This window comes from Ochotona curzoniae, unplaced genomic scaffold (genome assembly GCF_017591425.1).
Source record: "Ochotona curzoniae isolate NIBS_2020 unplaced genomic scaffold, NIBS_Ocur_1.0 patch345, whole genome shotgun sequence".
NCBI lineage: Eukaryota > Metazoa > Chordata > Mammalia > Lagomorpha > Ochotonidae > Ochotona > Ochotona curzoniae.
This window is the reverse complement of record NW_024466912.1, coordinates 182,712-198,431: the sequence shown is the minus strand read 5'-3', so window position 1 is coordinate 198,431 and position 15,720 is coordinate 182,712. Positions and strand designations below refer to the sequence as shown.

At 51.6% G+C, this 15,720-nt stretch overlaps 1 protein-coding gene and 2 pseudogenes across 1 annotated transcript in view; all 3 read left to right on the top strand.

Annotated features, from left to right (window-relative positions):
• The window catches only part of LOC121167192 (patr class I histocompatibility antigen, A-2 alpha chain-like), a 185,892-nt gene extending 182,335 nt beyond the window's left edge, over positions 1–3,557 (top strand). The window contains exons 1-5 of the mRNA XM_040996585.1: positions 1,456–1,543; positions 1,775–2,044; positions 2,255–2,530; positions 3,079–3,354; positions 3,442–3,557. Coding sequence (XP_040852519.1) covers positions 1,471–1,543; positions 1,775–2,044; positions 2,255–2,530; positions 3,079–3,354; positions 3,442–3,557 — 1,011 coding nt within the window. The 5' untranslated portion in view covers positions 1,456–1,470. Of the gene's footprint in view, positions 1,544–1,774; positions 2,045–2,254; positions 2,531–3,078; positions 3,355–3,441 lie in introns of the transcript that reaches the window.
• Positions 1–15,720, top strand: part of LOC121167200 — a 188,090-nt pseudogene that overhangs the window by 51,037 nt on the left and 121,333 nt on the right.
• LOC121167178 overlaps positions 1–15,720 on the top strand; it is a 193,429-nt pseudogene that overhangs the window by 77,846 nt on the left and 99,863 nt on the right.

Here is a 15,720-nt window from a genome sequence, read left to right as displayed (position 1 = left end):
CAGACCTCAGAGATGTCCAGTGACAGATCCAGAATCCACATTAAAAGATTTATTTCTAATATTCAAATGACAAAACAATCTACTAATCTGGGGAAGAGGAGAACAGCAACAAGCTATCAACTCAAGTAATTTGATGGATGATTATGAAAAAACGAGAGATAAGCGCCCAGTGTTGTGCAGTGGGTAAAGCCTCTGCCTGTGATGCTGGTATCCTATTCAGGTGCTGCCTCGTATCCCGGATCCTCTGCTTCTGATCAGCTCCCTGCTAATGCACCTGGGAAGGCAGTGGGAGATGACACAGGGGCTTGGGCTGCTGCATCCATATGGGAGACCCGGAAGAAGTTCCTGACTGCTGGCATCAGGCCCACCCTGCTCCAGCCACTGCAGCTCTTTGGGAGGTGAGCAACAGGTGGAAACTGTGTCTCTCCCCCCCTCCTCTCTTCCTCTTTTGCTATCTCTCTCTGTAACTGTATTTCAAATAAATAAGTCTTTGTCAAAATTAATACTATCATTTGCAACATAATGGATAGAGCTGGAAGATATTTATGCTAAATGACAGAAGTCAGACGTGGAGAGGCAGATGTCTCCTGTGCTCCCTTATATGTGGACACTAAACAAACAGGGGCCTACACTGTGTGGTAACAAGCTGAGCTGCTAATCTCACATGGGCATCACTTCAAGTCCCAGCTACTCCATTTTTCATCCAGCTTCCTGCTGTGTCACGGAAAGTAATGGAAGATGCCCAAGGGCTTGGATCCCTGTCACCCACGGGGGAGAGCTGGATGAAGGCTCAGGCTCCTGACTCTGGCCTGGTCAGTGTCAGCCTGTGCAGCTCTCACTCTCCCTGTGTAACTCTGCCTTTCCAATACAGAAATAAATCTACAAACATAAAGAGAAGATAATGTAATGAAAAGGACATGGAAATCATAATTGACCATATTGATCAGTACACACTCCACACATGCATTAAAATGCCACAGTGTCCAGAAACACATACAGTAATCATGCGTGTGTACATCAGGGTACTTGGCACTTAAGGTCCCAATTCTGAGCGTGAGGCTGTTCTAGCATGGATTCTGGTTCAGGAAGTTAAGCGTGTATAGCTTATCTTGTTTCTCTCACTGCCCGCCCCCCCCCCCCCCCCCCCCCCGCGCCCCCAAAGCCATCTTCCTTGGCACACACAATCCTGAGGAAAGGGCCTGAGGTCTTTTGCACCAGCCACCAGAGGGCACCAAAGCCCAGCATCAGACGGGGCAGCCCTGGCTCTCAGCTCCACTGCTCCCTGGGACAGTCTGAGCAGAAGCTAGAAGCTTCAGTCAACCAACCCCCCCATACACACACACTCCCGCTTCCGGACTTCAGAGACCGGGGTGGGGCAGATGACAGCAAGAAGTAGGGCCGAGTCATTCAGCCCTGCCTGGGTATAAAATGCGCATGGAGGTTCCCGGATAGTCTCCTCAGCCGTCCAGGATGGGGTCCATGGGGCCCCAGACCCTCCTCCTGCTCTTCGCTGGGGTCCTGGCCCTGACCAAGACCCGGGCGGGTGAGTGCGGGTCGGGAGGGAGACGGGCTCTGCCGGGCAGGAGCGAGGGGAGCGCGGAGGGGACACGGAACCCCGGGGAGCCGCCTCTCCCCTGCTCAGGGAGCAGACGTCCCCACTTGAATCCGTCCCGCCCTCCCCTCACCCAGATCCTTCCCCATCCGCCCAGAAACTTAGACCCCGGATATGACTCCAGGCGGGCTCGGCCCTGGTCTCAGCCCCTCTCTCCCCCAGGCTTCCACTCCCTGATGTATTTCCACACCGCCGTGTCCCGGCCCGACCTCGGGGAGCCCCATTTCATGGCCGTGGGCTACGTGGACGACACGCAGTTCGTGCGCTTCGACAGCGACGCCGAGAACCCGAGGATGGAGCCGCGGGCGCCGTGGATGCAGCAGGTGGAGCAGGAGTATGTGGATAGGCACACACGGCACGGGAAAGAGCAGACACAAATTAATCACGTGGACCTGAACACCCTGCTCCACTACTACAACCAGAGCGAGGCCGGTGAGTGACCCGACCCTCCCCACGTGCGCCCAGGGCGCTCCGGGTCCCCGGGGCCGAGGTCCCCCACCCCGAGACTGCGCGCCCCGCGGAGACCCTCGGCGGGAGGAGCCCGCGGGACATGCCTGGGTTGGCTGTTCACTTTAGCTCGAAATCTTGATCCCGGGGGCGGAGCTGCCTGGCTAAGACTGCTCATGGGCGGGCCTGGGACAGGCTCTCACACCATCCAGGTGATGTACGGCTGCGAGGTCGGGGAAGACGGGCGCCTCCTCCGCGGGTACTGGCAGTACGCCTATGATGGCGCTGACTACATCGCCCTGAATGAGGACCTGCGCACCTGGAAGGCAGCTGACTCAGTGGCTCAGCTCACCAAGTCCAAGTGGGAGGAGGCAGGTGTGGCTGAGCAGCACAAGGCCTATCTGGAGGGGGAGTGTGTGAAGTCCCTGCTCAGATTCCTGGAGTTGGGGCAGGAGACACTGCAGCGCACAGGTACACAAGGCTGGTGGGGGCTGCTCTCGTCCACCTCCCCTCGAGCTGGGTTTGTGGAGGAAAGAAGGAAAGAGGGACACTAGGCTGTGTCCTCCTCTCCTCATGGCCACAGCAGGGATGTCCTCCTGGACTTTGGGTCCAGAGACAGACCCGCCCTTCCCTCAGTGTAGAAGAGGGACCTGGGTTGTGCAGACATAGAAGATTCTGAAAAGAATCCTCTTGGTGCCCTGGACTCCTGCTGGGTCCTGTGAGCCGTGACCCTTCCCAGGCCTGTCCTCATCTTCAAGTCATGCACTCCAGGGTTTCTCAGTCTCTCAGCCTCCACTCAGGACAAGACCAACTCCCTTTCACCCCGTCAGAGACCAGGGGTCCCCCAGCCTGAACCATACCTGATTCTACATCTTTGCAGACAACAGGCCAGGCCAGGTCTGGCCTTGCACTGTTCCCCCATCCCTGTCCTTTTGTCCATTCTAAGAATGGACACTGAGTGCAGCTTTGGTGTCACATGAAAAACATGAAAGGCATAAATTGTCCAAATTTTCCCTCAGACCCACCCACAGCACTTGTGACATACCACCCAGTCTCTGACCAGAAGGCCACCCTGAGGTGCTGGGCCCTGGGCTTCTACCCCAAGGACATCACACTTACCTGGCACCGAGATGGGAAGGAACTGACCCAGGACATGGAGATGGTGGAGACCAGGCCTACTGGGGATGGAACCTTCCAGAAGTGGGCAGCTGTGCTGGTGCCTGCTGGAGAAGAACACAGATATGCATGCCTTGTGGAGCACAAGGGGCTGCCTGAGGCCCTCACCCTGAGATGGGGTAAGGAGAGAGGGGGCAGAGCCTTCAGCAGGGGCAGGGCTGAGACCAGGGTACCAGAGTCCCTCACGCTTGCTTCCCCTCTCAGAGCCTCCTCAGCCCACCATACCCCTGTGGGGAGTCGTTGCTGCCCTGGTCTTCCTGGCAGCTGTGCTCATTGGAGCTGTGGTCGCTGCTGTGATGATGAAGAGGAAGAACTCAGGTAGGGCAATGTGATGGCTGGGTCTGAATCTCCTGTCTGCCAGGGGGAAGGTACCCCTGCCCTGTTCCCTAACTGGTCCCCAGGTGCTCACACTGGTTCTGGTGTGAAGCACAAGTAAGGTGGAGGACAAACACTCCATGGGGATGACACTGCTCACAGGGACCTGAGTTTCAGCAGCCCCAGACCAGGTGGAGGTCCCAGCTGAGGACACACCTCCAGGAAAGGTGCCTTCTGACCCTTTCCTGAGTCTGTAGCCACAGTTCTGGAAACTTCTCTGAGATGAGCCAGTCCTCTGGGCTTCCTCTAGGCAGGTCCTCAGCTCCTGCCTTCTTCTGCCTCTCACTAGATGTTTTCTCTCACAGGTGGGGAAGCAGGGAGCTACACTAGGGCTGCAGGTAAGCACTGGGGTATATTTGAGGGTGAGGGAGTCTCCAAGACCCTCGCCATAGTAAGATGCCCATGGAGAAGCTGCCCTACCCACCCTGTAGCTCCTCCCTCAGCCACACCCCCGGGGCTCTCACCAAATCCTGATTGGTTCTCCCAGGTGGGGACAGTGCCCAGGGCTCTGACTTCTCTCTCACAGCTTGAAAGGTAAGACCTGGAGGGCCTGGAGGGGAGAGGGGGCAGACTGAGGGGACACAGAGGGACTGGGGGATTCCTTGCATTTATACATTTTCATGTGTTTTTGGCTATTGCTGTCCCCATGTGTAGTGATGTGAATTTGGCACCTGGTTTCTGCAGTGTGAGATCATTGTCTTATTTGGGACCGACTTCCTGAAGTCCCCATCCTTGTGTCTTCAAAAAGCCCTACCCTCTCTTCTTACCTAGGCATCTGAGTGTGTTCCTGTGGGCACAGTGTGAGGTGGGAGCCTGGGCCCCCCGGCCCAGCATGGGCGCCTACATCTGTGTTCAAGTCAGGTGTACCTGCTGCAGCTTTGTCCACCCCATACAAATCTGAGCAGCAATTCATTCTTTCAAATTTCCAATTTCCCACGGCATCATCACCGAGGGCCCTGATGCTGCCTGTCATATCCACGTGTCTCACAGCCCCGGGTCTCCTGTAGGGGGTGCCTGTCATCCTCACCCACCACCACTCCTCTCTTCTCCCTGTCCACAGAGAAGCTCCACTCTCAGGGCCCATTCTGCTCAACACTCCTAGCCTCAGCCCTTGCCAAGCACAAGGGAAGATGCAGCTCTCTGCCTCCTGCGCCAACTGTCCTGGGGAAGGCCCCGCAGGCCCTGCTCCTGCCTCTGCTCACCTCCTCCCTGCCTGTCTGCATCACCACTCTGCTCTCCTCCTCCATTCCTGTTCCCCCAACTGCTCGCTCACCTCCTCCCTGCCCTGCTCTGCTCATCTCCTCCCTGCTCAACATATCCTCACCTCCTCCAGTTCCTGCACTGGTTCTCCTCCTCCCTACAGCTGCAAGGCCTCCAGACTTGCCAGGGTTGCTCCCAGATCCCTGTCCATCTTGCTCAGCTCTTTGGTCTCTGGGTGCCAGACCTCATTCCAAAGCGCCCTGGCTGCTCCCGGGCTCTGGAATTCGCTTGGCCCCCCCTCCCCAGCACAGCACAAGAAGAGTTCATTCTCCAAGCAAACCTTCTAGAGAAAGCTTTGTGGAGCCCTACATGGGGACTGCATCAAGAGATATGAGGAAGGCTATGGGGAGCTGCTGAGGGGAAATCACGGGCGAAAGAGGCCCAAGGTTTTGTGTGGTTGCCTTGTGGCTTAATGAATTGTCTTGCACTTGCCAGGATCCCATATGGATGCCAGTTTGTGTCCTGGCTACTTCCCTTCCAGCTCTCTGCCTGTGGAATGGGAAAGCAGTCAAGGATAGCTCAAAGCTCGAGACTCTACAACCACCATGTGGTGACCCAGAAGAAGTTCCTGGCTCCTGGGTTCAGATCGGTTCAGCTATGCCTATTGCAGCCACTTGGAGAGTGAACCAGCAGATGGAAGCTGTTTCTCTCTGTCTCTCTTTCTGTAAATATGTAAATTTCCAACAAAAATAAATTTTTTTAAAAAAAAGAAGAAGAAAAGGAAAGAACAGGCCCGGGACCAGCTACAAAGGGCTCTGCCATCGCTGGCTAACCAGGAAAGAGAAGATGCATAACTATGGAGGGACAGGACCCAGAGTTTCCAACAACAGGGGATGAAGACTGAAAGAAGGGAGGGTGGGCACAAAGAATGGGGCAGGCGGTGGAGAGCGCAATCCTGCAGCTGGGGCCAGGACAGCAGCTCTGGTACCCCTGTTGACAGGGAGGCAGGCAAGGACTGCAGAGCAGTATCAAGGTAGAAGGCAGGGGCTGCAGAGGCCAGAAAACCCACAGCCAGAGAGCCTGGAGAACCCAGATAGGAAGGGGTGAGGAGGTGGGAAGGTGAGGGCTGCTCCCCTGGGGAAGGAACATCCTGGATTCCATGGGGGCAGGGAGGGTGCGAGGAATTCAGAATGGGAAGGATGCTTGGGGACAAACAGGGGGCAGAGCTCTCAAAGAGTTGGTGCATTTTTAGACCAATGGTGCTGGGAAACCTGGATACACACAGGCCAGAAGAAAATAGATGAAAGGAAGCAGAACCCTTAACTTAAACCATAGACAAAAACCAACCCAGTGAATGAAAAACTCAAGACCTGAAACTAAAAATGCTTAGAAGAAAATCCTGGGGAATCTTCATGCAGGACTTGGAAATTCTTTCAAGGTGCTTTTACAGCACCAAACTCATAAGCAAGGAGGTAAATATTGGTTAATACACTCATCAACATGATGACGGTATAGGCCAGGAACCAGAGATGTGACTAGTGGGTAATGGCAGCGTCAATATCACATATGCTTGCTGGTTCGAGTCCCTGCTGCTCCGTTTCCCATCCAGTTCCCTGCTAATACACATGGGAAAGCAGTGGAGGATGTTCCAAATCCTTGGGTCTCTGCATCCATGTGCATGACCCTGAAGAAGCTCCTGGTTCCTGGTTTCATCTGGACTGCACCCTGGGTATTGCAGGCACTTGAGAGTGAACCAGTTAATGGAAGATATTACTCTCTCTCTGACTCTAAAATCAATATATACATTTGAGAACAGAAAGAAAAGAAAGCATTCAGGCCGACTCTTTGCCGCAGATACTAAACATTCATTCACCCTCACCGCACGCACAACAGAATACCTGGGCTCAGGCTCTGCTCCCAACACCAGCTGCCTGCCCAGGTGCACCCTGGGAGGCACAGTGATGGCTCCTGTTCTTGGGTCCCTGGCAACTTGTGGGAGATGGAGATGCCATCGCCTGGCATTTGCCTGGTGTGGCAGCCTCGCGTGTTGTGGGTGTCTGAAAACTGCACCTGCAGATGGAAGCTCTCCATCTGCTTCTTGCTTTCTCTTTTCTCCCTGTCTTTCAAATAATAAGCCCAAAGAAGAAAATTATTTTTTAAAAGTGAAAAACGTATGTGCACAGAGCATATCAACAGAGATGATAACTGAAGGAATGGTGGGAAAAAAAGCTATGAGGCAGATAGCAGAAAAACACTGGCAACAGGCTTGAGGTCAGTAGGAGGAGAAGGACCAGGAGGAAGAAGCCCAGATTCCACTGGGTGCTGACTCTGTCCATCACACACATACCTGCCCAGTCCTCGGGGTAGCCAGTGCCCTAAGAACAGGAAAGTCAAATGATGTCCACACCAAACTTCACAAAGACCCACACATGCCCAGGGAGCCCATCCCACAGCCAAGACAGTGGCCAAGAGCCTGAATCTCTCCTGGCTCCCCTGACTCATGGCCCACCCCAGGGGGACAGGAAGCTGAAGCCTGTTGGGCTCTCCCAGAAGCAGAAAGGAGAAATCAGAGAGCACATGCATGGTCTCTGCACACAGCACACAGGGCCTGGGCTCCACAAGGCCACCCTGCCTGCTCTGAGGGTCACCTGACAAGTACACAGGTGCAGGAGGAAGCTTTCCTGGCCTCCGCTGAGCTTCCAGGACTATATTATTGCTCACAATCACGTCTGTCCAGGAGTGTCTGTGGGTCCCTGACTCTCATCCCTACATCCCAGCAGGTTCTTCTCACCCAGGCATATTTACCCAGCACCCTCCACTGAGTGATGCAGCCTCTCTCCTCCTCCTGTCCTGAGGGATGAAGCATCTGGTCCCTCCTGGTCTCTGTGGGAAAGCTGGCTTGTGCTGGAGGGACCACTGCACAGGCTGCTCCCTCTGCTGGGACTGTGCTGCCCCTGATGCCCCAGGGACAGTTCCCACCTGGGAGTCTCTGCTCACCCCTCAATCTAAGGAAAACTGGAAGCCCTGCCTCCACCCAGCCCCCAGACTCCTGGTGCTCTTCTCCTCTATAGGTAGATCACCATCTACAGCGTGGTGAAATACACAGGTTCGTCATTTTTCTTCATTACCTGATCTGAGTCAAGTGCAGGAATGAAGCACAGACACATCTGTTGCTTGTCAAGCCCTCAGAACTGCCCCTGTACAGAGGAGACAGCCAGTGATTGTCTCCTGAGTGAGTGAATTCCCATATGCACTGTGAGCATGCAGGGCTGCTGTCGACTCCTGGAGCGGGGGGCTTAGCCCATTACCAATACCAGTTTATAATTTAACATTAGCTGGAAGTAATAAATGGTCACTAATTAAAAGCAGCCCAGGGCCCAGCGCAGTAGCCTAGTGGCTAAAGTCATTGCCTTGTGTGCACCAGGATTCCATAAGGGTACCGGTTCATGTCCTGGCAACTCCACTTCCCATCTACCTCCCAGATTATGGCGTAGGAAAGCAGTAGAGCACGGCCCAAATATTTGGTACCCTGCGGCCACTTGGGAGACATGGAAGAGGCTCCGGACTCCTGGCTTCGGATCGGCACAGCTCTGGCCATTGAATTCGCTTGGGGAGTGAATTATTGGATGGAAGATCTTACTCTCTGCCCCTCCTCCTTTCTGTATATCTAACTTTCTGATAAAAATAAATTAATGAACAACAACAACAACAACAAAGCAGTCAACACTCCTGGCTGCAGGAACCTTCTCCCCTTGGACACAGCTCCCACCCTGCCACACCTTCCCTCCTTTAGCTTCTCTCCTCTCTGTTGCCCTCAGCACTGCAGGACAACCCCAGGGAAACTGTGGATTCTCCTTCCTGCTGGCCAGGGCAAGTCTCTCCTCTTTCCCTGACCTGTTCACAGCATCTTAGCATCTGCCAGGAGATTGTGTTTTCATCAAGCAAAACAGCCCGTGAGGAACAACTTGGGATTCCTCCAGAACAGAATTTGCAGGCTGGGAGCCACCCCCAGCCAAATGAGCAGCAAGCGCTGCAGACAGCAGCCCTGAGATGGGGGTCACTCTGGGTTGGACTGTCCCATTTGGGGAGTCCTTCAAAGTACAGGGCTCTGCCTGTGCACAGGTTCACGTGTGTGTCACTCTGTCTGTAATATCCATTCTGAAAGGGGCTAGATGACATCTCCTTAGGGTCCATATTTGCCCGTTTTGATGGCTTGTGTTGTTAAACATTTTTCATATATTGGTCATTTCTGGTTCCTTTGAGAACTGCTTGTTCAGGTCCTTTGCCCATGCCTTAACTTGATTGGTTGGATTGATTTGCTTAGGTTTAATTTAAAAATGATTTATTTATTGTTATTGCAAAGTCAGTTATACAGAGAGAAAAAAATCTTCCACCCCATGATTCACTCCTCAAGTGACCACAACGGCCAGAGCTGCACAGATCCAAAATCAGGAGTCAGTAACTTCCTCCAGGTCTCTCCCATGTTGGTGCAGGGTGCCAAGACTTTGGGCCGTCCTCGACTGCTTTCCCAGGCCACAAGCAGGAAGTTGGATTGGAAGCAGAGCTACTGGGATTAGAACTGACGTCTGTACAGGATCCAGGCAGGTTCAAGGAGAGTACTTTAGCCACTAGGCCACCGCACCGGGCCTGCTGGGCCCACTTAGTTTGGTTTTTAACAAATGCTGGCAAGCATGTGTGGAAAGTTGAAAGTGTACACATTTTCGACAGGGTGTAAAGTAGTACAGCCATGGTTGAAAACAGCAGGAAACTATTTCATAAAGTCTTTAAACTGTAGCTTCGATATGATCCAGAAATCTCACTACTGGGCATATAACAAAAGGCCTGAACTTATTGCATTACTGCATAACCTGCTCTACCACCTTACAGCAGGTCTGTACATATGGGCAAAATTTGAAATCAACCAAGACTTCAAATCTTTACCCATCCATCTTTCATGAGATGTATAGGTTAAAAAAAAATGTGTTATAAACATACAATGGAATTAAAAAGTGAAATTGTTCCACTTGCATCCAAATGGTAGGATATGGAGGACTTCCTCTATGAAATGAGCCAGTCACTAAGACAAATAAAACATGTTCTCCATGACTGGGAGCTGGAAACTGAACCAATAAACTTTCTATCTGAATACAAGGTGTTATGACTAGAGGCCAGAGAAGTAGGGGGAGATAGAGGAGTTGTGACAAAGACAAGGACTCAGACAGGGAGGAGTTCAGTGTGTGCCATACCCCTCTCCCCCAGGCCCTAACTCTGGAAGACCCTGTGACAGAGAAGTTGAGGCCTTGGGGGTGGGAGCCACTTCACATCCTGACCACTGTCCCACGGCTGGACTCTAAGCCTCTACCTGCAAGGAGCTGGATCTGCCCCAAGGTCCAACACTAAGACATCAACTCAGCTCTATGAGAGCCTGCCCAGACAGCATGACCACAACACACCTTGATCTGAGAAGGAACAGGCACAAGGAAGGGGCATGGTTTTGAGCCACCAGGTGTGGTAACCTGGTCAATACCAGTGACGTGTTCTCGTGTTGAGTGTCCTGGCAGGAGGAACTCACTCACGTCCTGAGAAGGGAAGTGAAATTCTGGGAGAATGGGCCTCCCCACTGCTCAGCTTCTGTAATCCAGTTCAGTTGTAGTTCAGCAGATTAAGCCACCACAGGTTATGCTACCACTTCCAAAACCAGCATCCTCTATGGGCAGTGGTTCAAGTCCCAGGTGCTCCACTCCTAATCCAGCTCCCTTCATATCCATGTGGGAAAGCAGATAGAAGCTGGTGCAAGCATTTGGGTCCCTATCTTCCACTTGGAAAACCTAGATGGAGTTCCAAGATCCTGGATTTGGCTTGGCCCAGCCCCAGGCATTGTGGTTATTTGGGTTATGAACCAGAACATGGAAGATTCTCTCTCTCTTTCTCTTTGTCCCTCTACCTCTGCCTTTCACTGAAAAATAAAGAAATTAATTTTACATAAAAAAGAAAACAAAGAACACCCATGTTTATCCCTCTCCCAATTCCAAGAGGCACAATGTGGAGAAATATACCTTGCTTCCAGTTAGGAGAAGGAAACTAAATTAACTCCAGTTCTTAGACTTGAAACCCAGAAGCAGGCCTGCCGCAGTGTTCAAGCCCAGTACGATACCCTATTGGCTCAAGTCCTCACCTTGAACATGCCGGGATCCTATATGGGCGCTTGTTCTAATCTTGGCTGCCCCACTTCCCATTCAGCTCCCTGCTTGTGACCAGGGAAAGTAGTCGAGGATGGCCCAAACCCTTGGGACCCTGTACTCAAGTGGGAGACCCGGAAGAGGTTCCAGGCACCTGGATTTAGATCGGCTCAACTCCAACAATTGTGGCCACTTGGGGAGTGAACCAGAGATCTTCCTCTCTGTCTCCCCTCCTCTCTGTATACCTGCCTTTCCAAAAAAACTAAAAATAAACCTAAAACACACACACAAACACACACACACTAGTGTTCAATGGTGCCCAATGGCCCTGCCCAGGCCCAAAACCACAGACTAAAAGTTTGGATTCTCTTTAGCCAGGCATCACTTCCACCTGTTCCTGCCTTCTCTGGTACAAAGCAGAGTAAGACTCCAGTCACCAGGGAGCAGGGAAGGAAAGGAAACTTAGGACCTTGCCTTAAATGACAGAGCCAGGTGCAGCTGTGAGACCCAGCAACTGGCAAAACACAACCACTCCTACCCACAGGCCAGATCTTACAGATGGAGCCTCAGAATTTTCCCTGGCACCAGAACTGTACACTGCAGTAGGGCAGACTGGCTTTGCCATGTGTCTGTGTCAGCCTCATATGACTGCACACAGCCCAGTAACTGTGAAACCCACTTGTCGTTTAGTGACAATCTCATTAAAAAGAAAAAGCAGTACATTACTGCCCTTCCCTCAACCTTGAGCAGAAAGCAAGGAACAGGACTCTGAATGTGAACTCACTACTGAGTCAATTAAATCTACACTGGCCAGATGCTAATGGTCCCTATCTAGATCAGGGCCTGCGAGACTTGCCCCCACATCAGGCAAAGCCTTGTGTCCCAGAAGGATGGCCTTCTCTTGGTGTACATCGCTGCCAGCCTCATGTGTGCCCGGGTGCTGCCCAAGATTGTGCAGAGTGTGTTGACTGTGAGACCCAGGTGTTGCCAGCTCTCTCAAAGGGCTGACCTTATCACCCTCTCCCCATCCTTGGCAGACGGCAAGAGCCATCACAGTGAGTGTAGGAAGGGAGCAGAAGATGGCTCAAGTACAATATTATTTAAAATGTCCATACAATTCAGAGCAATTACTAGATTCAAGGCAACTCTATCAAGACACCAATAAGTTTTCAAAGGACTAGAACAAAACAGTACTTTGATTTGTGTTGAATTACTAATATTTCAATCACCAAGACAATCTTGCAAAATAGATACAAAGGAGGCATTAGCTGACTTGTAGCGGAGACCAGGATGCAATTTCTGGCTGCTGACTTCAGACTAGTCTAGCCCTGCTTACTGCAAGCATTTGGTGACAGATTTGGAACCATTATCTAAGGGCTCACATGAATAGCATCTTCTAGTAGGGAATCCTACAAAACAGTGTCCCAACTGAGGAAACCACCTGACACCCAGAGCAGTCTGACAGTGAGCACAAAGCCTAGAGGTTGGCTGGACGCACTTTACCATGCAGTACACGGATGCTGCCAGCGGGGGGCGCGGTGAGATCGCCTCTTGGGTGCAGCTGTCCTGTGATCTCACATGAGCCTGCAAGGATAGAGGTCACCTTCACCAAGAATACACCAAGGCTGAAAGCAACAGCTGTGATAGGACACTGACAACCAGACAACCAGAGGTGGAAAAAAATAATTCTACAAATTCTAAGTCCAGGAGTACACATGTAATTTATGTTTCCCATACTCTCAGCAAACTCCTGATCCAGAGAAGAAAGTTCTCACAAGGAACACTATAAGAGCCCCCTTAAACTTGGACTTATGGTATGCCCAGCTTGTCCAACCTCCAGGTCTGGACCATATGTTCATCTGCGGGAGCTATGACCCATCAAGGGAGTTTCCCAAGTTCCTCCACTTGACCCACTCCCAGACCCAGTTCTCATACATGCCAGTGGGTTTTAGGCCAGTGCCTGGCATAGTCTGGCCTTCCATTTGGCCTTGTATGAGCTGGTGAACATTGCAGCCTGGTCCACCCCACACCCTATTCAGGATGCACATTCGGTGCTGCTGCCTTGACCAGTCCAGACTGTTGTCAGTTCCTTAACCTGTGATTAATGGCAAGCTCCTTGGTCTAGCTTCGTCCATCCTCACACCGACTCTCGAGCTTACTAGTGGGGCTAGAATTTCCACAGGGTTTGGCCCACACATCCCCCACAGAATCTACCCCTGGATATGATTTCTCGAATGCTAGTTAATGTCATGGCCCTGCCTAATGTGACCCGTCTCCTGATCCATCATCATGTCAGGTAATAGGATATGATCCTGCTAGACAAGCCCCAAGGCTTAGCTTTTGCATGGACTGGTGTTTGGTGGTCAGCATTGTTCAGTGATTACAAATTCTTCAAAGGAAAAGTTACTGTCATTGGGAAGCTTTAGGATTGATTCACATCCCAGAAGCACAGTGGGTTCAACATGGAGCTACCTAAGCAGTGATTCAAAAAACCAAAATCCCAGAGCTCCCCGGCCGGGCGGCCAGCAGCAGCCAACTGTCTGCTGGAAGTTTCAAACCCCAGACCCAAGGTTGTGCCCCTCCCCAATCCCATCCCCCCACTCAATGATGGTGGTGGGTGGGCCCGGGCCTGCTGGCTCCCCGAGATCTCCCCCTTCGGTTGGTGTACTCACCCTGAAGGGAGCAACCCCTGGAGCCCAGGCTTCTCCCTTAATATCCCCCTTTACCCCAGATACATGAAGGAAACAATGTAGAAATAATAGTCTTACCCACTTTCCTGTAGCCCTTGAACCTTTTTAACTATGTAATGATTATCAAAACTATAATAACAAAAAAGAAAAAAGCACAAAGGATATAACAATTTTTTTAATGTTTTCCATTTCTAAATTAATATATGCTGGAATACCTTTGGGCTCATCCCTAATGCCAGAGAACTTCCAGAGATCCAGAAATCCAAATGTGAGAAAGGATGTGGCCTGTGGCAGAGCTGGTAAAGCAGCCTCCTGCTGTGGAATCCCTGCTGCTCCACTTCAGATCCATCTCCTTGTCAATGTCCAAGGAGAACAGTGGAGGACTCCCCAAATGCTTGGGCCATTGAAACACAGGGGAGTCCCTGAAGAAGTTGAACACAGCACAAGATGTTGGAGCCATTTGGGGAGTGAATCCATAGATAAAAGATGTCTGTGTGTGTGTGTGTTTGTGTGTGTAACTATGCCTTTAAATCCTTTATTCAAAAGACAGTTTTTATGTCTTATTTCCCAGCCTATGGCCAGCTCCAGCTTCAAGCTCCACCCAGGGGATCTTTTGAAGATGCTTCACAAGTCTTTGGTTATATTCCTTTTCAAAAAGTGTTGTAAAATACACATAACTCGCCATTGACTAGTTTAGCTCCTTTCAAGTGTACTGTTCAGTGCTGTTAAGGACATTCATGTTGAAGGACAGTACTGTGGCCCATTGCAGGGATAAACAGCCTCCTGTGGTACCTGTTTTGTACTATGTTGCCTCACTTCTGATCCAGCTCCTAGCTAATGCCTCTGGGAAGGTAGCAGATTATGATCCATATATTTGGGCCCAGCCACACAAGGTCTCCACCTTGAAGAAGCTCCCCTGCCCTGGATGTTGGAGCAATTTGGGGAGAGGCTGGTCTAGGATCTCACAAGCCCAGGGTATATAAAGATAACCCAGAGGAGGTTGGCAGGAAGTGGGGATGTGGTTGCTTTTGTGGTGCTGCTCACCTGATAATTAGCCACAGCTGCTTCTCCCACCAACAGTTGCTTCCTTATTTCCTTATCAGCTCCACTGGCAGCTGCTAACTGCACAATCAGTTGAAAAGGCTTAAATAGCCAAAACATTGCAGCACCCCTCAGCATGCGTGTAGGCTGATTTTGATGTTATACCAGACTGGGCTAGGTTGCAGCATCTGTTGGGACTCGCAAGAGCCAGAATGGGTGTGAAAAAACCCACACTATGCCGCAACACCTGCCAGTTCATACAACATCCAGGTCTGGGGGTGGGTCAGGCTGGGCTATGCTGTAGTGCCCACTGGTGAAAGCCAGAATGGATGTAGGCTAGGTTAGAGTACCCGCCAGTCATTGCCAAGGCTAGGGTATGTCCATATCAGGCTGGGCTGAACAAGACCCCTGGCAGGTAGCATGAGAGCTGAAGCTAGAGGCAAGCCAGATCAGGCTATGCTATAGCACCAGTCAACATATGTGTGAGATGGGTATTGGGGTGGGCCAGGATGGGCCAGTCCACAGCACATACTAGCATGGGTGAGAACCAGAACATGACATAGAATAAGCTGGACTGGACAACAAAACCCACCAGGTCATATTGAGGGCTAGGGGTGGCCCATGCTAGGCTAAGCTGCTGCATCCACCAGTGAGCGCTTGGACTAGGAGATGGTGTGCTAGGCCAGGCTGTAGCACCTGTTGATAAATGCCAAGACTAGAAGTAGACCAACTCGGCCTGAGCCTTGACAATTGCTGGCAAGTACTAGGCCCTGATCTGAGAGTAACAATGCTAGGGACTTCAGGTACTTCAGGGACTCCCTTACTGGGCCATGCTTCCATTGGTAAGTCAGAAAGCATAGACTGAAGGCAGGTCAGTCTGGAGGGGGCTATGCTGGGTTAGGTTTCCACACCTGCTAGCAAGTCCCAAGACTAGATGTGAGTCAAGTGAGACTGGGCTACCGTACCCTCTGGCAGGTGCAAGATTCAGGACTTGCAGCAA